This window comes from Eubalaena glacialis, chromosome 18 (genome assembly GCF_028564815.1).
Source record: "Eubalaena glacialis isolate mEubGla1 chromosome 18, mEubGla1.1.hap2.+ XY, whole genome shotgun sequence".
In the NCBI taxonomy this organism is placed as follows: Eukaryota; Metazoa; Chordata; class Mammalia; order Artiodactyla; family Balaenidae; genus Eubalaena; species Eubalaena glacialis.
Genome location: NC_083733.1, coordinates 66185144 through 66207016, shown reverse-complemented (window position 1 = coordinate 66207016; position 21873 = coordinate 66185144). Strand labels below are relative to the sequence as shown.

General features: G+C 42.2%; 1 protein-coding gene across 1 annotated transcript; it reads left to right on the top strand.

The window, feature by feature from the left end:
• The first annotated feature begins 204 nt into the window (after positions 1-204).
• VSTM1 (V-set and transmembrane domain containing 1) lies at positions 205-21398 on the top strand. Its single transcript, XM_061172523.1, has 7 exons — positions 205-242; positions 6546-6581; positions 10632-10670; positions 15769-15861; positions 15965-15992; positions 16156-16193; positions 21394-21398. Exons 1-7 carry the CDS (start codon positions 209-211, stop codon positions 21396-21398), a joined length of 273 nt encoding a protein of 90 aa, XP_061028506.1. The 5' UTR covers positions 205-208.
• Positions 21399-21873: the final 475 nt, after the last annotated feature.

The window sequence follows — 21873 nt, the reverse complement described above, 5'->3', positions numbered from 1 at the left end:
CTGCCATTGGTGGCTTCTGGTTTCCTGAGTCAGTTGTGAGAAGGAAGCTGTACACCAGGTAGTGGAGAAGCAAAGTGTCAGAGCAAAACCTCTCGCCCCACATCCTTTGGACAAAGAGGGCAGGAGGGAGTTGCAATTGCCCAGTCCAGTTTCTTCCTTTCAACTGTAAGACTGAACACGGCGTCTTGGTCTGGGCAGAAGGGACGCTATGATCACAGAATTCCTGTCCCTGCTTTACCTTGGTGAGTCTCCAGGATGGGGACCGATGGGTTTGGATGGGTGAGAACATTCACGGTGGAGTGAGGGTTAACATGGGGGATGTGACAAGTACAGAAATTATGGCTTCTGTGTGTTGGGTACAATCTACCGGCTGTGGTACCCACATGCCCTCGTTTTGGTGCTCGCACATAAGGGATGAGGGAGCAGAGGTACAGAGACATGTGGTAATACCCTTGGTTTAATTGGCTGGGATATGCACGGCTCCGATGGGACCTCCACGTGTGTATCATCTATGTACCACCGTCTTGCCTTGAACGTTCCATTGGCATATAGGAGGGCAGGGTCTATAGGGTGTGAAAAGCTGTGAGTTTGGTTATGAACGAGGAATACAGAAAAGACCTAGTGTTACCGAGTCCAAACTCGTACTGCTTGCTGCATGATGGACCAATAATTCAAGAGAGACAAGTTGTTGGGGCAAGGAATAGTGCCAGCAGACCAAGAAAAGGGTGGACTAATGTCCCAAAAAACCATCTTGCCGGGGGTCTGGATGCTAGTTTCTTTTATAGAACCAAGAGGGAGAGGTGAGGAGGTAAAGTAAAAAAAAGGCAACAAGTTGTTACAAATATTTCTTTGTTCCAGCCAGACTTCGGAGGGGGTACATTAACTTCTTCTTTCCTGCAGCCATTCATGGGTGGGCCTGGTCAGGATGTTTCCTGTGAGCTGAACAAAGGTATTTTAGCTTAAGGCTCAGGCATGGGAGGCAAGGTTCCTAGAAATAGGCCATTATGTCTACTTTAAGTTTATAGGCAACATCCCTTTAGTGATTAACTTGTAGCAAAAGCAATAGAATACAAAGGTTAAAGTAAAAGAAACAGATCCAATATGGAGTCAGATTTGTTCTTCCCTATGACCCTAAGGCAGGGAACAGTGGATACGAAGAACATTTTCTGACCAGCCCTCTCCTTAGCCTGATTTCAACCATCCTCAACTTGAACATAAGGTGATCAAACAGACCTCAGCTTCTAGGATGGAAGACCTGGAATATAATCTTGGCTTGGTCTCACGGGAGCTCCAGAATTTGAAACAGGAGTTCCACCAGACTGAGTGCCTAGTTCCTCCTTCGTGAGTGGGGCGGCAGGGGGTGGGGGGTGGGGTGGGGGAAGGGATGGTGTGGAGGACATCAGGACTTATCATCTGCCCTAGTTCCTTCTTCATTCTTCTGGGTTCAGCCCTTCCCTTTGAGGTCATGCTTGTCCCACGCACACATTTGAGCTTGAGAGGCCGGTCACCATACCCCAAACCTCCAGCTGCAGGGCAGAATAAATGGGGCAGTCACTGACATCGTCCTCCTCACTTTTATTTCCCGGGGCTGCCGTAATGAATTACCGCAAATCAGGTGGCTTAAAACAACAGACATCTATTCGCTCACCGTTCTGGAGGCCAGAAGTCCAAAATCAAGGTGTCAGCAGGGTTGATTCCTTCTCGGGGCGGGGGGGGGGGGGGCTCTGAGGGAGAGTCTATTCCATGCCTCTCTCCTCGATTCTGGTTGGGAGATGGCTGGCAACCCTTGGCATCCCTTGGTGTGTAGACGCATTACTCCAAAGCCTCACATGGTCACATGGCCATCTTCCCTCCGTGTGTTCTGTCTCCTGTTGGGTTAGGGTCCCCGCCTACTCCAGTACGACCTCATGTGAACTGTCGACTGAAAAATGAATCGCACAACTTAAAAGTTGTTGTAAAGCAATTATACTCCAATAAAGATGTTTAAAAGTTGAGAGTTATGTTTTATTCGGTGGATATTCTTAGGACTTCAAGCCCAGGAGACAGCATCTCAAGTAACCCTGCAGGATATATAGGAGTTTTGTATCAAAGGGCAGGTACTTTGAATGTCAAAAGATTATTGTTAATGAAAGAAAACCAGATATCTCAAGTTAAGGAATTTAGCGTTTTTCTGTATATGGGAAGATGCATGAGTCTGGGCTCACTGAAACCATTCCTTTGATAGGCACCTCGGCTATCTGGGGTCAGGATCCTGCGTTTTCTCATCCTGAGTTCCCTCAGGGCTCACCGTGGGGAGTGGCTGCAGTCTGATGGCTGCTAGATGGCAGGTATTCTTTGTTTCCTTCCTGAGTTCCCTCAGGGCTCACCAGCTCACTGGTGGAGGTGGCTATAATCGCTGATGACTGTGACATCCTTTGTTTACTGATATGGCAGGAAATATTTTATTTCTCAGACTTCAGTTAGGATTCTGCATCCAATTCCAGTGTGTGTGTGTTGGGGGCATTGTCTCCCCCAGCACCAAGCAACTCTCTGACACCAGCTGGGTGTCCCACAATTCAACTCCACTGTGACACTATCTACCTGGAGATACTGTCAGATCCCACAGATTAAGGGGTCTGTCCTAAAAGACGTCCTCCCTCCCACTTCAGATGCCAATCACAAGCCCTGGTGGCCACCTGTGTTTCTGTCCAACTGGCTACAGATTGAAGTTCCAAAAGCCCCCTCCTTGGGTTCCATTAATTTGCTAGAACTCAAATTTGCTAGAACACAGAACTCAGAGGAACATCTGACTCACTAGATTACTGATCTACTGTAGAAGAATTGAACTCAGGAACGGTCAGATGGAAGAGACGCACAGGGCAAGGTATAAGGAAAGACCTTCTGAGCGCGCCACACTCAAAAAATCTCCACATGTCCAACACAGAAGCTTTCTGAGCCCCATCCTTTTGGGTTTTTATGAAGGCTTCACTACATAGGCATGATTGATTAAATCCTTGGCAATTGATGACCTCCCCAGAGGTCAGGGGGTGGGGGAGGGTGAGACTGACAGTTCCAACCCTTTAATCACGGGGTTGTTTCTGTGGCAACCAGCCCCCATCCTTAGGTTACAGAGAGACTTTCCAAAAGTTACATTAACATAGCAAAAGACACCTTTACGTCTCTCAACACTTAGGGAATTCCAAGGGTTTTAGGAGTTCTGTGCCAGGACCAGGGACAAAGACCCAATATATGTTTCTTTTTCTTTCTTTTTTTGGTTTTGTTTTTGTTTTTGGCTGTGTCGGGTCTTAGTTGCGGCAGGCGGGATATTCGTTGAGGCATGTGGGATCTTTCGTTGCGGTGTGCGGGCTTCTCTCTAGTTGTGGCGCGAGGGTTTCCTCTCTCTAGTTGTGGCGCGAGGGTTTCCTCTCTCTAGTTGTGGCGCGCAGGCTCCAGGGTGCCGGCATGTTGCCTGCGGCACGTGGGATCTTACTTCCCCGACCAGGGATCGAACCCGCGTACCCTGCATTGGAAGGCAGATTCTTTATCACTGGACCACCAGGGAAGTCCCTATGTTTCTTGTTATAAGTCAGAACATCATAGTAATTTTCCCCTTCTCTAGAGAGCTATGGTTTCTAGTGTCACCCACTCCTCCCTTTCTAGCATGGAAATTGTACAGCTCTCCATGTGGTGTATGTAAAGACCATACTAAATGTTAAATGTGTGATGTGTGGCTATCAGGCAGAGAGGGTGGCTGTATGGTAAAAGACAGTTATCTGTAAAGGACCTGCTAAATAATGTATGTATGTAAATGGCTGATGTATGTAAAGAGTCTACCAAATGATAGATACTCGCTGATTGGTAGTTATTTATTGTAATTATTTCCAGTGAAATATGCTTACTTATGTTGCCCACAGCTCCCTACCTCAGAATTCTACTAAACTCCAAGGAGCTATCCCTTTATTCTTTGCTTTTTCAAGCTACCCTACATGCCAGTGTGTCTCTTCCCCTTAGTAACAAGTGTCTTCATTGCAGCCAGTTCTCTGCCTAAGTCAACTGTGGTCCTTTATTAAGAAAGAAATAAGGACTTCCCTGGTGGCGCAGTGGTTAAGAATCCGCCTGCCAATGCAGGGGACACGGGTTTGATCCCTGGTCTGGGAAGATCCCACATGCCATGGAGCAACTAAGCCCGTGTGCCACAACTATTGAAGCCTGCGCTCTAGAGCCCACGGGCCACAACTACTGAGCCCACGGGCCACAACTACTGAGCCCATGTGCCTAGACCCTGTGCTCTACAACAAGAGAAGCCACCGCAATGAGAAGCCCATGCACCACAACAAAGAGTAGCCCTCGCTTGCCGCAACTAGAGAAAGCCCACGCGCAGCAACAGAGACCCAACACAGACAAAAATAAATTAAGTAAGAAAAAAATAAGTTCTGAGGATCTAATGAACAGCATAGTGACTATAGTTAATAATATCGAAATTGGCTAAGAGAATGGATCATAAACATTCTCACACACACAAAAAAGGTAACTTTCTGATGTGACAGATGTGTTAACTAGCTTGAATGTGGTGATCATTTTACAATGTATATGTACATCAAATCATCACGTTGTACACTTTGAATACATTACAGTTTTATTTGTCAGAAACAGAGAACCCCTCTCCCAATGTTTACCTACTCCTTAGTAGGGTTTCCTGATGTAAAGTGAACCTAAGGCAATTGTGTGCTTATTAAAAAAAAAAAAAAAAAGGAAGAATGGGAATCACCATTTGAGCAGAAGATTGGCTGATAACACAGCTGAGGTGACGTGAGACTAAAAGCAGAATATGCGGAGGGCCTAAAAAGAGACCATGAGACCTGGGACCCCCTTGACCAACCAGAAGCCGATTTCCTACCCATCAACGTAGCCATTCTCACTGCTAATGCAGCCTCGGTCCACTGTCACTCCCCCACCTCCCTGCTTCCTGGTGAAGCTTGGGGGCTTGTGTTTTGAGTCCATCCCTGAGTGGAAACAAGGGCCAGATGTCCTGAGTCACTCTCATGTCTACAGAAATTCTAGCTTCACCCATTAACAGAGGCCCAAGGGCTTCCCTGGTGGCGCAGTGGTTAAGAATCCGCCTGCCAATGCAGGGGACACGGGTTCGAGCCCTGGTCCCGGAAGATCCCACATGCCGCGGAGCGGCTGGGCCCGTGAGCCACAATTACTGAGCCTGCGCGTCTGGAGCCTGTGCTCCGCAACGAGAGAGGCCGCGATAGTGAGAGGCCTGCGCACTGTGATGAAGAGTGGCCCCCACTTGCCACAACTGGAGAGAGCCCTAGCACGGAAACGAAGACCCAACACAGCCATAAATAAAATAAATTAAAAAACAACAACAACAACAACAAAAAAAACAGAGGCCCAAGACTAGCATCCATTTCCCCCACAATATGGGACTGGGGGGGTCCCTTATTTCCATCCGTGGGTTAATGTCTCCATCCCAGAATGAAATATAAAGAATAGAGCACAGAAGAGATAGGGGCTAAAGTACGTAAAGATCAAAGCTGCAAGTGAGGAGAGCATTTGGGACCAGAAAACATCTTCAATTCTTTGTGAAAAGAATGACCCCGTCATGGAGAGCAAATCTCCCCATTTGGATGTGGGTGGAAACCCACATGGACACTCCACAGTAAATAACTGTTGCATTCTTTAAATGGAAAGCATAAAAATTGCAGTCACAGAAAATACAGGTAAATGTTCAGTGATTTCCAGATGGTAAAAGAAGGACTAATTGTGAAAGGAATGCAATATATCAGAAAAAGTTGCTGGCATTTTGTACATAAACATAACTTTTTTTTTTTTTGAGATGGTGCCTGGGAAATAACTTTTATGTACTTATTTATTTTTAATTGAAGTATAATTGACTTACAATGTTATATTAGTTTCAGGTGTACAACACAGTGACTCGGTATTTTTATACATTACACAATGATCACCACTGTAAACATAACTTCCAAATGACAAACAATGGGACAAAAGTAAAAGGTGAAAAAATAAACCCAGGGAAGTACCTGCAAGGAATAAGGCAGATCTTTAACAGATGAGTCACACAGTCTCTGCCTGATTTTTACTCAAAGACAAACATATAGAGATTATCATACTCAGTGAAGTAAGTCAGAGAAAGACAAATATCATATGATATCACTTATATGTGGAATCTAAAAAAAGATATGAAAGAAATTATTTACAAAACATAAATAGAATCACAGACATAGAAAAAAAACTTATGCTTACCAAAGGGGAAAGGGCGGGGAGGGATAAATTAGGAGTTTGGGATTAACATATACACACTACTATGTACAAAATAGATAACCAACAAGGACCTATTATATAGCACAGAGAACTATACTCAATATTTTGTAATGACCTATAAGGGAAAAGAATCTGAAAAAGAATGTTATATAACTGAAACACTTTGCTGTACACCTGAAACTAACACAACATTGTAAATCAAAACTCTATTTCAATAAAGAAAAAAAAAAAAAGACAAACATATAATTCATCTCTCATGAGAGTTTCTCTTCCAGGGCTTTGTCTGGGCAATGAAGATGAGAAAAATAATGGTAAGTTGTCTCCCACTTAGACTCTGTTCCTGCGCCCCAAGTTTCATGACCTTTTCCCTTTCATCCTCTAAATTCTAGGAGGGTTTTGGTGGTCACCAAGATGAAGAGTCAAACTAACTCCAAATTCTTTCCAGAGAAATTTTCCAAATCCCTCCTCCATGCCTTGCCCAGCTCAGAGGTTGAACACAGCAGCAACGTGACCCTCAAGTGCCAGTCTGACGTCCCGAATGTGACATTTGTGCTGGGGAAGTTGCAGGGCTCTGGGTACAAGCAAGAATGCAACTCAACAGGACAGGATACTAAATTCCTCCTCACTGACCTGAAGCCTAAAGATGCTGGACAGTACTTTTGTACCTACAAGACAGTGGCTGTAGAGAAATGGGAACTCAGTGTAAGAAGGCTCTTATCAGGGATTCTGAGTGGGTCTCAAGGATGTGAACGTGGGCGAGTGTTTTAGAATAGAGTTTGTTAAAAAAACAAAATTCAACTGAGTACATTTTAAAGATCTAATTGGCTTTCTCAAATAATTCATGAAGGAGGAAGCATCCCTTCTAGCAAGTAGAGAGGAGTTCCACAGGGCTATAGAAAAGGAGAGGTTTTTTAAAACCAGACAAAGAAGTCATAAATAAAAAAGATCATTTCAGCTTTAGGTTAACCTACCTATGGAGTACAGAAGGGATCTATGTGGCAGATTACCTCATGGTCCTCTGGGGGATGGAGGAGGCCCCTGTGATGACCTCATTGGTGTGACCAGAAAATTCCCGACTGACCACTTAAGACAACATTTTTGGGGACGGGGTGGGAGGGATGCGGGTTTGAAGCTTCAGTTAGGTTAGGTAGTAAGCCCCAGCATGGTCTACATAAATGATTCCATTTAGGGCCTGTGGTTTGCTTTTTAACAAGGTATTAATAGAAAATTTGAGGTACGGTAAGGCCAAAGATAAGGATACGATTGTCATTGAAAAGATAGTTTGTTACAGTTCCTAAGAAAAGGGGACATGTCATGCCACGCCATGCAGGACCACACGGGGAAGCACCCAGTCAGGACGTAGAGACAAGGGGAGGAGTGTTGGCAAGAGCCTTTACTGAGGTTTCTATGGTAAATAACAGACTGAGGATTGGATCTGGGGTATAGAGGCTGTCCCTGGTTGTCTGGGACCTGGGCCTGGGGTGATTAGGGCAGAGAAACAGTGTCCCTGAGTATAAGAGAACAATAAGGGAGGTGGTTGGAAGTGTGGGCTCTGGATAGGTTGGTTTGCATTTGAGAGGTGTGCTTGAGGGAAAGTTTTTTCCTATCCCTAGAAATTGGATAACCATGGGAGGAGAATCCCTCTAGGGTCAGCAAGGTCCCAAGATGTCAAAGCATCAAATGTAGAAAATAAAAGACATGGTTAATACAGAGAGATGGGTGAGAATGTCCCCAGGTGCAGTGGAAAATGGGAAACCCTGGTCCTTCCCTTCACCCCCATTGCCTTGTCTTCTTCAGGATTAGTCCTAAAACCTTCCCTCTCAGTCAACATAGGCCCTGAGATGACTCCAGGTCACAGTATGACACTCTTATGTCTGATTCCTCACAACAGAATGGAATGTAGTATTCTTGGTCTGCTCAAACTGGGGCTCTCAGAATGATTACAAGTTGAGAAAGTAGGAAAAGACCAAACTGAGCATCATGGCAGCATAAGGCATCCCTTGTTTTTGTATCTCCATTTCAACAACTAAAATTTAGCATCCATCCATGAACAAAAGTGCCTCTATGGGAGTTGTGGGATCCAGCACCATATACCAAAGGACCCAGGAGGAATCTCACCCACCTATGCATTGGGTAATGGGCAGACACACCTCAGTACCAGCTGTGGAACCTGCAGGAGACTGTGACCTGGTTCCAGCCGCTCTTGATCATGGTCTGGGAGAACATGGACATGGGTAGTTACCTATGGACGAGAGAACCTTTGTGAAGTTTACAAACCAACACTGAATAATGAAGAAATAGAAAACTGGAACAGACCAATAATGGATAAACAGATTGAATCAGTAATCAAAAACCTCCCAATGAAGAAAAGCCCAGGACCAGATGGTTTCACTGGTGAATTCTGCCAAACATTTAAAGAGGAAATAACACCAATCATTCCCAAACTCTTCCAAAAATTGCAGAGGAAGGAACACTCCCATGCTCATTTTACAAGACCTGCATTACCTTGATATCAAAACCAGATAAGGACACTAAAAGAAGAGAAAACTACAGACCAATATCCCTGATGAATATAGATGCAAAAATGTTAGCAAACCAATTTTAAAAGTGCATTAAAACCTCATACACCATGATCAAGCGAGATTTATCCCTTGAATGCAAGGATGGTTTAACATAGACAAATCAATAAATGTGATACATATGTTAACAGAAAGAAGGAAAAAAATCATACGATTATCTCAATAGATGCAGGAAAAACCTTTGACAAAGTACAACATCAAGATAAAAACTCTTAATAAACTGGGTGTAGAAGGAACAAACTTCAACACAATAAAGGCCAATACAACAAGACCACAACCAAGGTCATACTCAATGATGAAAGGTTGAAAGCTTTTCCTCTAATATCAGGAACAAGGATACCCACTCTCACCACTTCAATTCAACATAATACTGGAAGTCCTAGCTAGAGCAATCAGACAAGACAAAAAAAAAAAAAAGCACCCAAATTGGAAAGGAAGAAGAAAAATTGTCTTCATCTGGAGATGATATGATCTTATATATAGAAAACCCTAAAGACTCAACCCCAAAACTATTAGAACTAATCAACAAATTCAGTAAAGTTGCAGGATATAAAATCAACACACAAAAATCAGTTCTGTTTCTATATACTAACAACACAATATCTTGAAAAGAATAAAGGAAAAATCTTATTCACAATAGCATCAAAACCAATAAAATATCAATACTTAGGAATAAATATAACCAAGGAAGTGAAAGATCTGTACGCTGAAAACTACAGGACTCTGATGAAAGAAACTGAAGAAGACAATGGAAACAGAAAGCTATCCCATGTTCACAGATCAGAAGAATTAATATTGTTAAAATGTCCATATTACCCAAAACCTTACATATATTTGATGCAAATCTCTATCAAAATTCCAATGGCATTTTTCACAGAAATAGAACAAACAATCCTAAAATTTGTAGGGAACCACAAAACACTCCAAAAGGCCAAAACAATCCCGAGAAAGAAGAACAAAGCCATAGGCTTCACACTTCTTGATTTCAAACTATACTGCAAAGCTATAGTAATCAAAACAGTATGATACTGGAATAAAAAGAGACACACAGATCAATGGAACAGAACTGGGAACCCAGAAATAAACCCTTGTATATACAATCAACTAAATTTGACAGGGAAGCCAAGAATGCTCAATGGGGAAAAGATAGTCTCTTCAATAAATTGTGTTGGAAAAACTAGATAACCACTTGCACAAGAATGAAATGGGACCTCTACCTTCAACCACTTACAAAAATTTAACTTGAAATGGATAAAAGACTTAAACATAAGACTACAAACAATAAAACTCCTAGAAGAACACAAAGGGAAGAAGATCCTTGACACTGTTCTTGGCAACAATTGTTTCGGATATGACACCAAAAGTACAAGAAACAAAAGCAAAAATAAATAAGTGGGACTACATCAAACTAAAAAGCTTCTGCACAGCAAAAGAAACAATCAGTGAAATGAAAAGGCAACCTACCAAATGGGAGAAAATACTTGCAAACTGTTGGTGCTCTTTCCTGGGATAGGATAGGAAGGTGGGGTTAGGATTGGAAGTAGTGTCATTCATAAATATTTTTGTTCTTAAAATAATAGCGAACTTCAGCAGTATTAAGAAGAGTAATCTAGTGCTCTGGCCCTGGTTTGGGGACCTAGTGAGCACCTGGAGAATGGAAAAGACATTCTCTTCCCTGCTCCCCAAAGAGGGCATGGAGTCCATAGACAGAACTTGAGGATTTATGTCCCCAAGGTTCCCATATAAACATCGTGATTCCTTTTCTTGCATCCTGTTTTCTAGATGAAGATGATGAAAGTGGACCTGACCCTGCAAAAACAGGTAATATAATTAGAGAGGACTTGTTTTTCCCAGTTGTATCCACCTCATGAGGCAGAGGATGCCCTTCTGATTAAAAGGCACAAGGAGTGCCTTTAATGCCCCCTCTCTCCATGTTGGGAAGATGCTCTCTAAGGCACTCCCGCGTTCTGAAAACACTGGTGAAAAAAACAGTACAAGGTGCATCATCTGCCATTTTACCTAATGAAAAACTACAGTGGAGTTTCGTGAAGAATGAGGGTGAGTTTGTGTGACTGGTTTGGGGAATGGGACGGGGACCTGTGGAGTCCAGGTACTTTGGGAATATATATGATCAAAGACTTGTTAAAACTTTAAAGTTCTCAAAAAACGGTGAATATTAAATATTTTTCTGATATTGCTTTTCCGTGAAGAATTGACTAAGATTCTACCCTCAGAGATTCTCATAAAAACTAGGGCTTTCTTCAGGTTTAGACTGAAATGGGCTTATCCATAAAAGGATTTATTTTTGCCATGCCCTGCGGCTTGTGGGATCTTAGTTCCCCGACCAGGGATCAAACCCGGGCCCCTGGCAGTGGAAGCGAGGAGTCCTAACCATGGGGACCACCGGGGAATTTCCATAGATGCTTAATCGTTTTTTCTTTCAGCAACTCATAACCTTCTTGTAATCTACTCCAATGAGCCAAAATTGTTCAAGGTTGTCATTAGTATAATAGAATTTTTTTTTAAAAGATATCCTCGGGACTTCCCTGGTGGTCCAGTGGTTAGGATTCTGTGCTTCTACTGCAGGGAGCATGGGTTGGATCCCTGGTAGGGGAACTAAGATCCCACATGCCACCCCCCCACACACATCCCCGGCGTGGCCAAGAAAAAAAAAAAAAAAAAAGATATCCTCCATTGTATTCCTCTTTGAAAATGTTTTTATTCAGTATTAGCAGGCTTGGGAAAATGACTGCTACACCATCCAAAATGACTGCTACTCTATCCGGTAGAGTCAAAGAACCTGGAAGTATCAGAAATGAGATGGAAGTCAAAGCTTTCATGTTTTTAGCTCTTTTATAATTTATTTTCTTTCTTTTTTTATTGATATATCACTCCCATTCCATAAATTCACCCTTTTAAAGTGGACAAGGCAGTGGCATTTGGCATATTCACGAGGTTGTGCAATCATCACCACTATAATTCCCCAAATGAAGTCCCATTAAGCAGTCACTCTTCATTCCCCCCTCTCCTGACAGGCCCTGCCAACCATTAATCTGCTTTCTGACTCTACAGTTTTGCCTTTTCTGGACATTTCATGTAAATGCATTCACAAAATATGTGGTCTTTTGAGACTGGCTTCTTTCACTTAGCATAATGTCTTCCAGGTTCCTCTATGTTGTAGCATGTATCAGTACTTCATTCCTTTTCATGGCTGAATAATATTCCATCATATGGATAGACCACATTTTGTTTATCCACTCATCAGTGGATGGACATTTGAGTTGTTTGTACCTTTTGGCTATTGCAAGTAATGCTGCTGTGAATTTAGGTGTACACATACCTGAGTCCCTGTTTTCAATTATGTATCTACCTAGGAATAGAACTGCTGGGACACGTGGTAACACTATGTTTAACTTTTTGAGCAACTGTCAAATTGTTTTCCAATGTGACTGTACCATTTTACCTGCCCACTAGTAATTTACGTGGGTTTCAATATCTCCACATCCTTTCCAACACTTGTCTTTTTTCTTTTAATTTTATTATAGCCAACCTAGTGGGTATGTATATCATTTCTTAAAATGTACTTTCAGAGTTCACATTTACACCACCACAATTCTAAACAGAGTAAAATATCTGTAAGCACAGATATGCTGTCCCCAGTCTGTACACATATGCCTCCAAGGTACTAGAAAGGGACCCTCTACTCCAGTTCTGTGCAGAGACCAATGATCAATTTCATCACCGAACTTTGCCACAAATCCAGGCTTTCTTTCTGGTGCCTGTGACTTCATTTATGCCCTGTGTCAAGCTGTATCCCATTGCTTTGTCAGATGCCTTAGACCAATGGCATAGACCTTCTGCAAATTTATTTTTGTAATTTGTAAATAGTGATGCAAAGTCTAACCAGGATATGTGGACATCTCAGGGTAAACCCAGTTTAGTGGGCGGTGGACAATTTTGCAATAATTTACTTCTCATTTCTAGTGAACTGCTATGTGAGAGAAACTGTAGGGTAGTCAAGGGGAGGATTGAAAGCATAAGGCAAGGCTGATGTTTCTGTGCTTGCATCCAGGAACAGCTGTTCCTGCCCCATTTTTACATGTCCATGGGGATGCACTGCTCCCACAAATGGCAGCCGTTGGTAAAGGGGCGCCCTGGGCCACATAAATCCCAAGGCATCCTTCCAGGCAACCCCCCAACAAAGACATCAAAGTGCTCACGTTGGAAAGGGGAAAAAGCCATGATCTAGCACGCATAAAAATGGCAAAGGAATCTGGGGGAACATGGGTGGAGGAACGTTGACAGCATCTGTTACAGAGGGAGATGGGTGTGGGTAGAATATTGGGTGAGAAAATAATCATGATCACTGCAATCTCATTATCTTACACATTGAGTCAGATTCTAGACTGAGTGCTTTAGAGCCAGTATTTTTCATCATCACCTCTCTCTTCAAGTGAGGTATTCGTTTTTTGGGGTGGGTTGGGGGCATGCCAGAAGGCATGTGGGATCTTCCCCAGCCTGGGGTCAAACCCAAGCCCCCTGCATTGGGAGCGCAGAGTCTTAACCACTGGACCTCCAGGGAAGTCCCAAGTGAGGTATTCTTACCTCCTTTTCCCCACCTCCCTTCCCGCCGTTTCATGGAGGTATAATTGACCAATAAAGCGGTAAGATATTTAAAGTGTACAACGCGGTGATGATTTGATACATGTATACATTGTAGAAAAATTCTCCTCATAGAGTTTATTAACGCGTCCCTCAACTCATCTCATAGATTTACTTTTTCGTTGTTGTTGTTGTTGAGAATGCTTAAGATCTACTCTCTTAGTAAATTTCCATTATATGATACAGTGCCATCAACTAGGGTTCATGCGGTCCGTTAGATCCTCAGACCTTATTCATCTGAAACTGACAGTTTGTACTCTTTGACCAACCTCTCCCCATTTCCCCCACCCCCAAGCCCCTAGCAACCACCGTTCTACTCTCTGTTTCTATGAGTTTATTTTTGAGATTCCACATATAAGTGATACCATGCAGTATCTGTCTTTCTCTGTCTGGCTTATCTCACTTGCATAATACCCTCAAGGTTCATCCATATTATTGCACACGGCAGGATGTCCTTCTTTCTCTTGGCTGAATAACATTCCGTTGTATATATACACCACACGGAAGATTCTTCTTCTCTTTCTTTTTTGTTTAGAATGCCCTAAGATTTATTCACCATCCTTTTTTGGGGGGTATTTTTTAATTGAAATAGAGTTGACATACAATATTAATTTCAGGTGTACAACACAGTGACAATATTTTTTATACATTACAAAACGGTCACCACAATAAGTCTAGTAACCATCTGTCACCATACAAAGTTACTAGAATACTGTTGATTATATTCCCTATGTCGATATTACATTCCCCATGACATTTATTTTGCGACTGGGAGTTTGTACCTCTTAATCCCCTTCACCTATTTCATCCTTCCCCCAACCCCTCTCCTCTGGCAACCACCAGTTTGCTCTCTGTATCTATGAGTCTGTTTTCAGTTTGTTTGTTCATTTGTTTTGCTTTTCAGGTTCCACATATAAGTAAAATCATATGGTGTTTGTTGTTCTCTGTCTGACTTATTTCACTAAGCATAATACCCTCTAGGTCCATCCACATTGTTGCAAATGGCAATTTTTCATCCTTTTTTTACGGTGAGTAGTATTCCCTTCTTTATCTATTCATCTATCGATGGACACTTAGGTTGCTTCAATATCTTGAGAAAATGATTCTTGGACTTTAATTCGTCTGTTGTTAGACTTGTCATCGCTTCTATAGCAACACAGTTAGTTTGGGAAAATGTGTTTCTCACCAGATTTTGAGTTCCCTGGAACAGGTTCAGAATATCACTTCTCTTGAATGTCCACACCCAGTGGTCAGCACAGAACAACCCTGACCTTGTGGCCTGAAAGGGTTAGACATACCAGAGTCCGAAGCCCATCCTGTCCGGTGACTTTGGGGAACTCGATTTACTTCCTGGCACTTGATTTACGTATGAACGAAATGGGGACTGTAAACCTATCTTGCGTGCTTATTGTCAAGATGATAAAGAACAGGGAATCCCCTGGCGGTCCAGTGGTTAGGACTCTGGGCTTTCACTGCCGAGGGCCCGGGTTCAAATGCTGGTTGGGGAACCAAGATCCTGCAAGCCTAGTGGCAAAAAAAAAAAAAAAGATGAGAAAGAATGTGCGTGAGTGCTAAGTGGCTCACAGTAAATAAATATTATTCCTGGGGATGAAACATTTACTGGGTATTTCCCGTCTGCAAGGCACTGTGCTAGCCCTCTCTGTATGTACTGACCACTCAATCTCCCTACCACCCAGTAAAGTAGCCACAAAGCTATCCTCACTTTGTATAAATTTATTTATTTATTTATTTTTGGCTGCCCCCACAAGGGGCTACTCCTTGTTGCAGTGCGCGGGCTTCTCATTGCGGTGGCTTCTCCGGCTATGGAGCACCAGGTCTAGGCGTGCGGGCTCAGTAGTTGTGGCACGCGGGCTCAGTAGTTGTGGCACGCGGGCTCAGTAGTTGTGGCTCACGGGCTCTAGAGCGCAGGCTCAGTAGTTGTGGCTCACGGGCTTAGTTGCTCCGCAGCATGTGGGATCTTCCCGGACCAGGGCTCGAACCCGTGTCCCCTGCATTGGCAGGCGGATTCTTAACCACTGCGCCACCAGGGAAGTCTCGCTATCCTCACTTTGAATGGGAAAACAAAAGCTCAGGGAGATGAAGAAATTCCCTAAAGCATAATTGGACATTCCAGCTCTGAAGCAGCCGCTCCAAGTTTTGAAGCCAGGCTGTCTCGCTCCTTGAAACTGTTCAGCTAAAGCTGATCAGTGTGTTTCAGGAGCCAGTCTTACTCTCTAACCCACCCTTCTCCCACCAGACACCAAAGTCATCGTTGTCGCCACCTTCACCTGCGTCTCTGTCTTTCTCCTCTTCGTTGTCATCTTCTTCATCTACAGATGCACTCAGCACAGTAAGTTCAGAGAAGCCCACGTTTAAAACTCTGAGGAAGGGGAGTAAAGTGAAGGGTTCTCTCAGGAGACAAATTCCTCCTTGTATTTTTTTTTTTTTGATAGATTCATCACATGAAGAATCCGCCAAGAGGTAGATATACTTGACAGATCTCATGCCCTGTCTAACTCCCACTCCACTCTTCAGAGACCCCATTTGTACATCAGTGACTCGTATGCCCAGCCCCGCTTCTTGCAGCCCTATCTTCTCCCCCAAATCTTGAGACCCCATACTTTAATATGTTTCTCTCTCTCAGAACCAGCCATTCCAAATTTCCCAAGCAGGGAGCTACAGGTAAGTGATCAGGGAAGAAATCATAAGGAATCTTGGGTTAGAAAGACGAAGATCTGACTCTTGCAATCTGAGAACTGATTTCTTTTTTCTTTTACTCACATGCAGGTGTATCCAAACTGGAAAGAATATCTGAATCGGTGAGTTCTCCCCTTTGGAATAACCCAAGAGCTCACTTCCACCACAGGCGGGTCTGTCTAGCTCATACGCTGGTTATATAGATGAGGCCAATTAATATTGAGTTTAAAAACATGTACTTTGATGGAACTCGTAAAAAGAGGTTAGAATGGTGGTTACCAGGGGCTGGGGGGGATATGACATTTAAGGGAATGAACTTGCAACTTGTAGAGGAATAAGTCGTGGGAATCTAATGCACAGCATGGGGATTATAGTCAACAACACTGTATCATACACTTCAGAGTTGCTAGGAGGCTAAATCGTAATTGTTCTCACCACAAAAAGAAATGATAATTATGTGACAGGATGGAGGTGTTAGCAATGTGATAGCCATAGTGCAATATATCAATGTATCACATCGACACGTGTACACCTTAAACTTGCACAATGTTATATGTCAATTATATCTCAAACAAACAAAAAACCCCACGTGCTTTGAATTCCAGAGTAGCTGGATTCCAGCTCCCAATGTCTACTATTTATCACCAGTGTGGTCTGAGACAAATCACAAAACCCCTATGATTTGGACCCTTCCTTTCCTTCCATATCTAAGGGGAATCAAAATCCCCATCTAAAAGGCTTGTGAGAGTCTAGTGATGTCATAAACATAAAGGGTTTATTGGAGTTTCTGGCGAACTTTAAGGGTCAGATGGATGGCAGGAAAGCATCATTTAACAAACATTAACCAATTTACATCCATCCATTTTTTTTCTATTTAAAATACTGCTTATTTGTGATTGAACATTAATGAGCGTTATAACACCTAAGAGCAGCTGCACATCTGAAATGCATCTGGTGAGACTGAGGACCTCAATTTTTCATTTAATTTAAATTCGTTTGAATTTAAGTAACCGTGGGTGGCTCGTGGCTACTGTATTTGGCACCTCAGCTCTACATGCACGTCTCTTTTCCTCAAAGCCTGAAGAATCCCAGGGAGTGACCTATGACCAGCTAAACACCAACGCACTGTCTGAGGCAGCTTCTGTCCCCACCCAGGAGCCCCCAGGGTCGTGTGTCTACGCAACACTGAAGCTATAGAACTGAAGGAAGAGCTTCTTCCCTGGGAAGGAGAGTATGGATTAAGATGATGGAATTTATGAAAGCCCAGGTGACTCTGTGTCTTTGGTTCATTATCCATAATAATAAAATATTTTCCCTTCTCGCTTCCCCTCCTCTCAACAATTACTGGGTGGCTTTTCACAAAACCGGAGTGTAACCTTTGTATGGTTCGACTTAAAACATGGGCTAAGAATACGTATTGTATCTATGGGCTGGTGGTACTCATAATAGTCACTTAGGGAGTTCAGGACGGTACCATGTAAATAGAAAATGGTTCCTCAGAGAAGACTACGTGATTGCTCTCTGGTGAGTCATCCCACAGACACAGAGACTTCAAAAAGGAGCACAAAAATACAAGCCATGAAGGGAGACACTCAATTGTGAATTAACAAATTCCTAAGTAGCATGCACCAAGGTAAGCAGCTAAAAGGCTAAAAGTATTTGGTTCATGATTCTTTCAGGCCGTGCTGGGCAGCCCTCAAGTCAAGACCAGTTTCCTCTTTGACATGAATGAAAGAGTTTTCTTACTGCCATCATATTTCTGTTTATATTCTTTCTTTCTTATTATTAAAATCAAAGGCTGCAATAAAGTTAGACTTACAGAATCTATGTGGATTTTGTCACTTGGTGCCCATAACTTAACTCATGTTAATACAGCACTGTAAGGATTTTTCTGAGTGTGGACTTTTTTGTGTATGTGACAGTGGTACTGACCACTTATATATTGATACAAGTACAAATATATGAGCTTTGCTTCCAAAGTTATGTCACTCAATCAGGTTTGAAAGCCATTTTAAAATATATGAATGAAGTGTAAATATTTGGAACATATATATAAATATTCTTAACTCAGTAGCATATGCTGGATAACTTTTTTTTTTTTTTTGGCCACGCCGTGCAGCTTGTAGGATCTCAGTTCCCCGACCTGGGATTGAACCCAGACCCTCGGCAGTGAGAGCAGGGAGTCCTAATCACTGGACCACCAGGGAATTTCCTGGATAACCTTATTAAAGTTTTTAATTATGAAACAATTCTATCATAAAGAAAAACACCCAATAATATAAGTGGAAACATATGCACACTGACCTTATTTTCAAAACATTAACACTTTGCTGTGTTTTCATTCTACGACTCCCAACCCATTTTCCTTCCTCTCTTCCTAAGAGGTCAACATTACCCAAAGTAGTATATATTATACTGATGCATTTTTTCATACTTTTACTCCTCAAGCATCTATCAATAGTCAATATATGGTAATATTTTGTGTGTTATTACAACATTATACATATATATGGAATCATTATTACACTTCTGTCACCTTTTTTATTGCCAGCGACATTATGCTTTTGAAATTCATCTAGGTGATTTTTGTGTCTCTATCTCATTGCCTGCTGTACAGAATTCAGTTGTTAACCATACCATGGAATATTATTCAGCCACAAAAAAGAATGAAGCACTTTTACATGCCACAACCTGGATGAACCTTGGGAACATTATGCTAAGTGAAAGGAGCCTGGCACAAAAAGCTTCATATTGTAGGATTCCATTTATATGAAATATCCAGAATGGACAAATCCTTAGAGATGGAAAGCAGATTACTGGTTGCCAGGGGCTAGGGGAGGGGAGGAATTTGGAGTGACTGCAAACAGGCATGGGGTATCTTTTTGGGGTGATGACAATGTTGTAGAATTAGACAGTGTGATGGTTGCACAACCGTGTGAATAAACTAAAGACCATTGAATTGTACACTTCAGAAGCATAGATTTTATGGTATGTGAATTATATCTCAATAAAAGAAAATTTTTAAAAGGACTTGGTTGCATGCACAAACCATAGTTTCTCTCTGTTCTTTCCTGGACTGCTAGATGTTTGGATTGTTTCCAGTGCTATGCTGTCAGCAAAATGCTGCAATAAACCTCCTTGGAGCTACCTTCTCACTCACATGTGTGATCTCTTGAGGGTTTATATTTAGAAGTAAAATCTGTCTTCTATGATGTCCACACCTTTTAACCCACTAGAAGAGGCAAATTTATAACTAAGGTAGTTTCAGCTATTTATTCTTCCACCAAGGATGTATGTTTCCAATTCCCTGCATCCTTACCAATTCATAAATGTATTAAACTTTGTAATTTTTGCTAACGAAATATGTGAACTCATAACCTGTTTTAAGCTGCTTATATAAAGATACCTCACTGTTGCTTTAATTTGCATTTTCCTGATTATGAATGAGGAATATTGACCATTCGGGGTTTCTTTTCTGTGAATTGATGGTTTCTAGCCATTGTTCACTTTTCTGTTGAATTGTTGGTATTTTCCGTACTGACTTAAAGGGCATAATTATATAGTAGGCACACCTTTCCTTTGTAAGCTATATGTTGCAAATATCTCCAGTAAATCTGTGACTCATATTTTCATTCTTCTTTGTATCTTTTAATATTAGCTACTCTAAGTAATTCATCTTTTTATTTCTATTTTGAGAGATTTCTTTGTGTCTGGAAGCTTAACATGAGAAATAGACTCTCCTATATGTTCTTTGAAACTTAAAATTTAAAAAATTTTGTTTTTTTAAAAAAAATTTTTAAATTTGTTTTTCATATTTAATCCATCTGAAATTAATTTTTGTCAAGGAGTGAGGTAAAGATCTAATTTTTCCATTTGGATAATCAATTGTCCCAGTACCCCTTATTGAAAAGCTTGTTCTTTTTCATTTGAGTTGTGCCTTCAATTTGATGAAATATGATAATTTCTATTTCATCTGCACCACCTTCCATTGCCAGCATAGTTCAGACACTTGGATGGAAATGACAAAAGGAAAAACCTAACTTGAAAAGACTTTAAAAGAATAAAGAGGGACTTCCCTGGTGACACAGTGGTTAAGAATCTGCCTGCCAATGCAGGGGTCACAGGTTCGATCCCTGGTCCGGGAAGATCCCACATGCCGCAGAACAACTTAGCCCGTGTGCCACAACTACTGAGCCTGCGCACCACAACTACTGAAGCCTGCGCACCTAGAGCCCGTGCTCCGCAGGAAGAGAAGCCACTGCAATGAGAAGCCCACGCACCGCAACAAAGAGTAGCCCCCGCTTGCTGCAACTACAGAAAGTCCGCGCACAGCAAGGAAGACCAACGTAGCCAAACAAAACAAAACAAAAAAACAATAAAGAAAGAAGGAAGAAAGAAAGGAAGGAAGGGAGGGTGGGAGGGAGGAAGAAACTGAATCATGTAACCAGACAAAGGAAAAGACAGCTAGAGATATCCTCAGACAACAGTCAATACATCCACATACTCAAATGCCTTTTTTTCTTTATGTCTCTCGCCTATTTCTATTTCTGTGTTATCATTATTATTCAGACCAGCTGTCCCTATGAGTCTGGAACTGATAGTGACAAGTCTAGGCTCACAGCCTCACAGACTTTCATCCAAAGAGGTAAGGGGGGGCCTCCTACTTACTGGATCAATTTAGAAAAAGATATTATTGGCTACCTTTGGAAGATGCTAGAAACACAACTCACAAAATTTTAAAACGCAGAGGAAAGAAATCAAGTGTTTCTCCTGCCTTTCATTTATAACCTGTACCTCAGGACATCCAAATAAATGAATAAGCCAAGTTTCTACTCATACAAGTACTACAACTAATAGGTAAAGAAGAAAACCTCCAAGTCTTATCTTTGGTTAATGCATGCCCATGTTATCAGGAATAATAACAGAGGGTCTGGTTAGTGTCTTTTCCTCCAGAAGCTGTATCTACATGATAGACAGAACATCCAGAGACAAAGCAGAAGGGACCTCAGATGGTCAGAATCAAAGGGATTTATTTTTTTCAAAGAACTACTGAAAGAAGTGGCAGATCTCATCTAAAATCCAGGCCAGAGGTCAGCAAACTTTCTGAAAAGGACCAGAGGGCAATATTTTCAGCATCTGTGGGCCATAGGACCTCTGTTGAGACTATGCTTCTCTGCTGTTGCAGCATGAAGGCAGCCATAGATGATACACAAACAGGGGCAGCTGTGTTCTAATAAACCTTTATTTATAAACGCACAGTTTGCAAACCCCTGTCCTAGACCCATGCTTTTTGAAATCTGAATGAATCATCAGAAGAAGAACTGAATTAAGCCAGGAAAGGCGTGTTCTAGCATGCAAGGAAAGACATTTTTTAAACCCCTTTCTCAGTTTTCAGATCTTTAAAAGTGAGAGACAAGCAGGATAGGACGGTTTCTGCGGTCCTTTCCATCTTTGATGTGCTAAATCTCTGGGGCCATATATCCTACAGTGGCCGTGGGTTTGTCCAAGGGAGGGGGCCCAGCCAGCATCTCTTTGGAAAAGGGTCCCAGCTGTTCTGCAACTTGGATGGGGCAGGTTTCCTAGGAAGCTTTGTTGTTTGCACCTTTGCCATTGCTGACTGTAAAATACAGTGAAGAAAAGTGGGTGGAGCAGGGGGGAAAGGGAG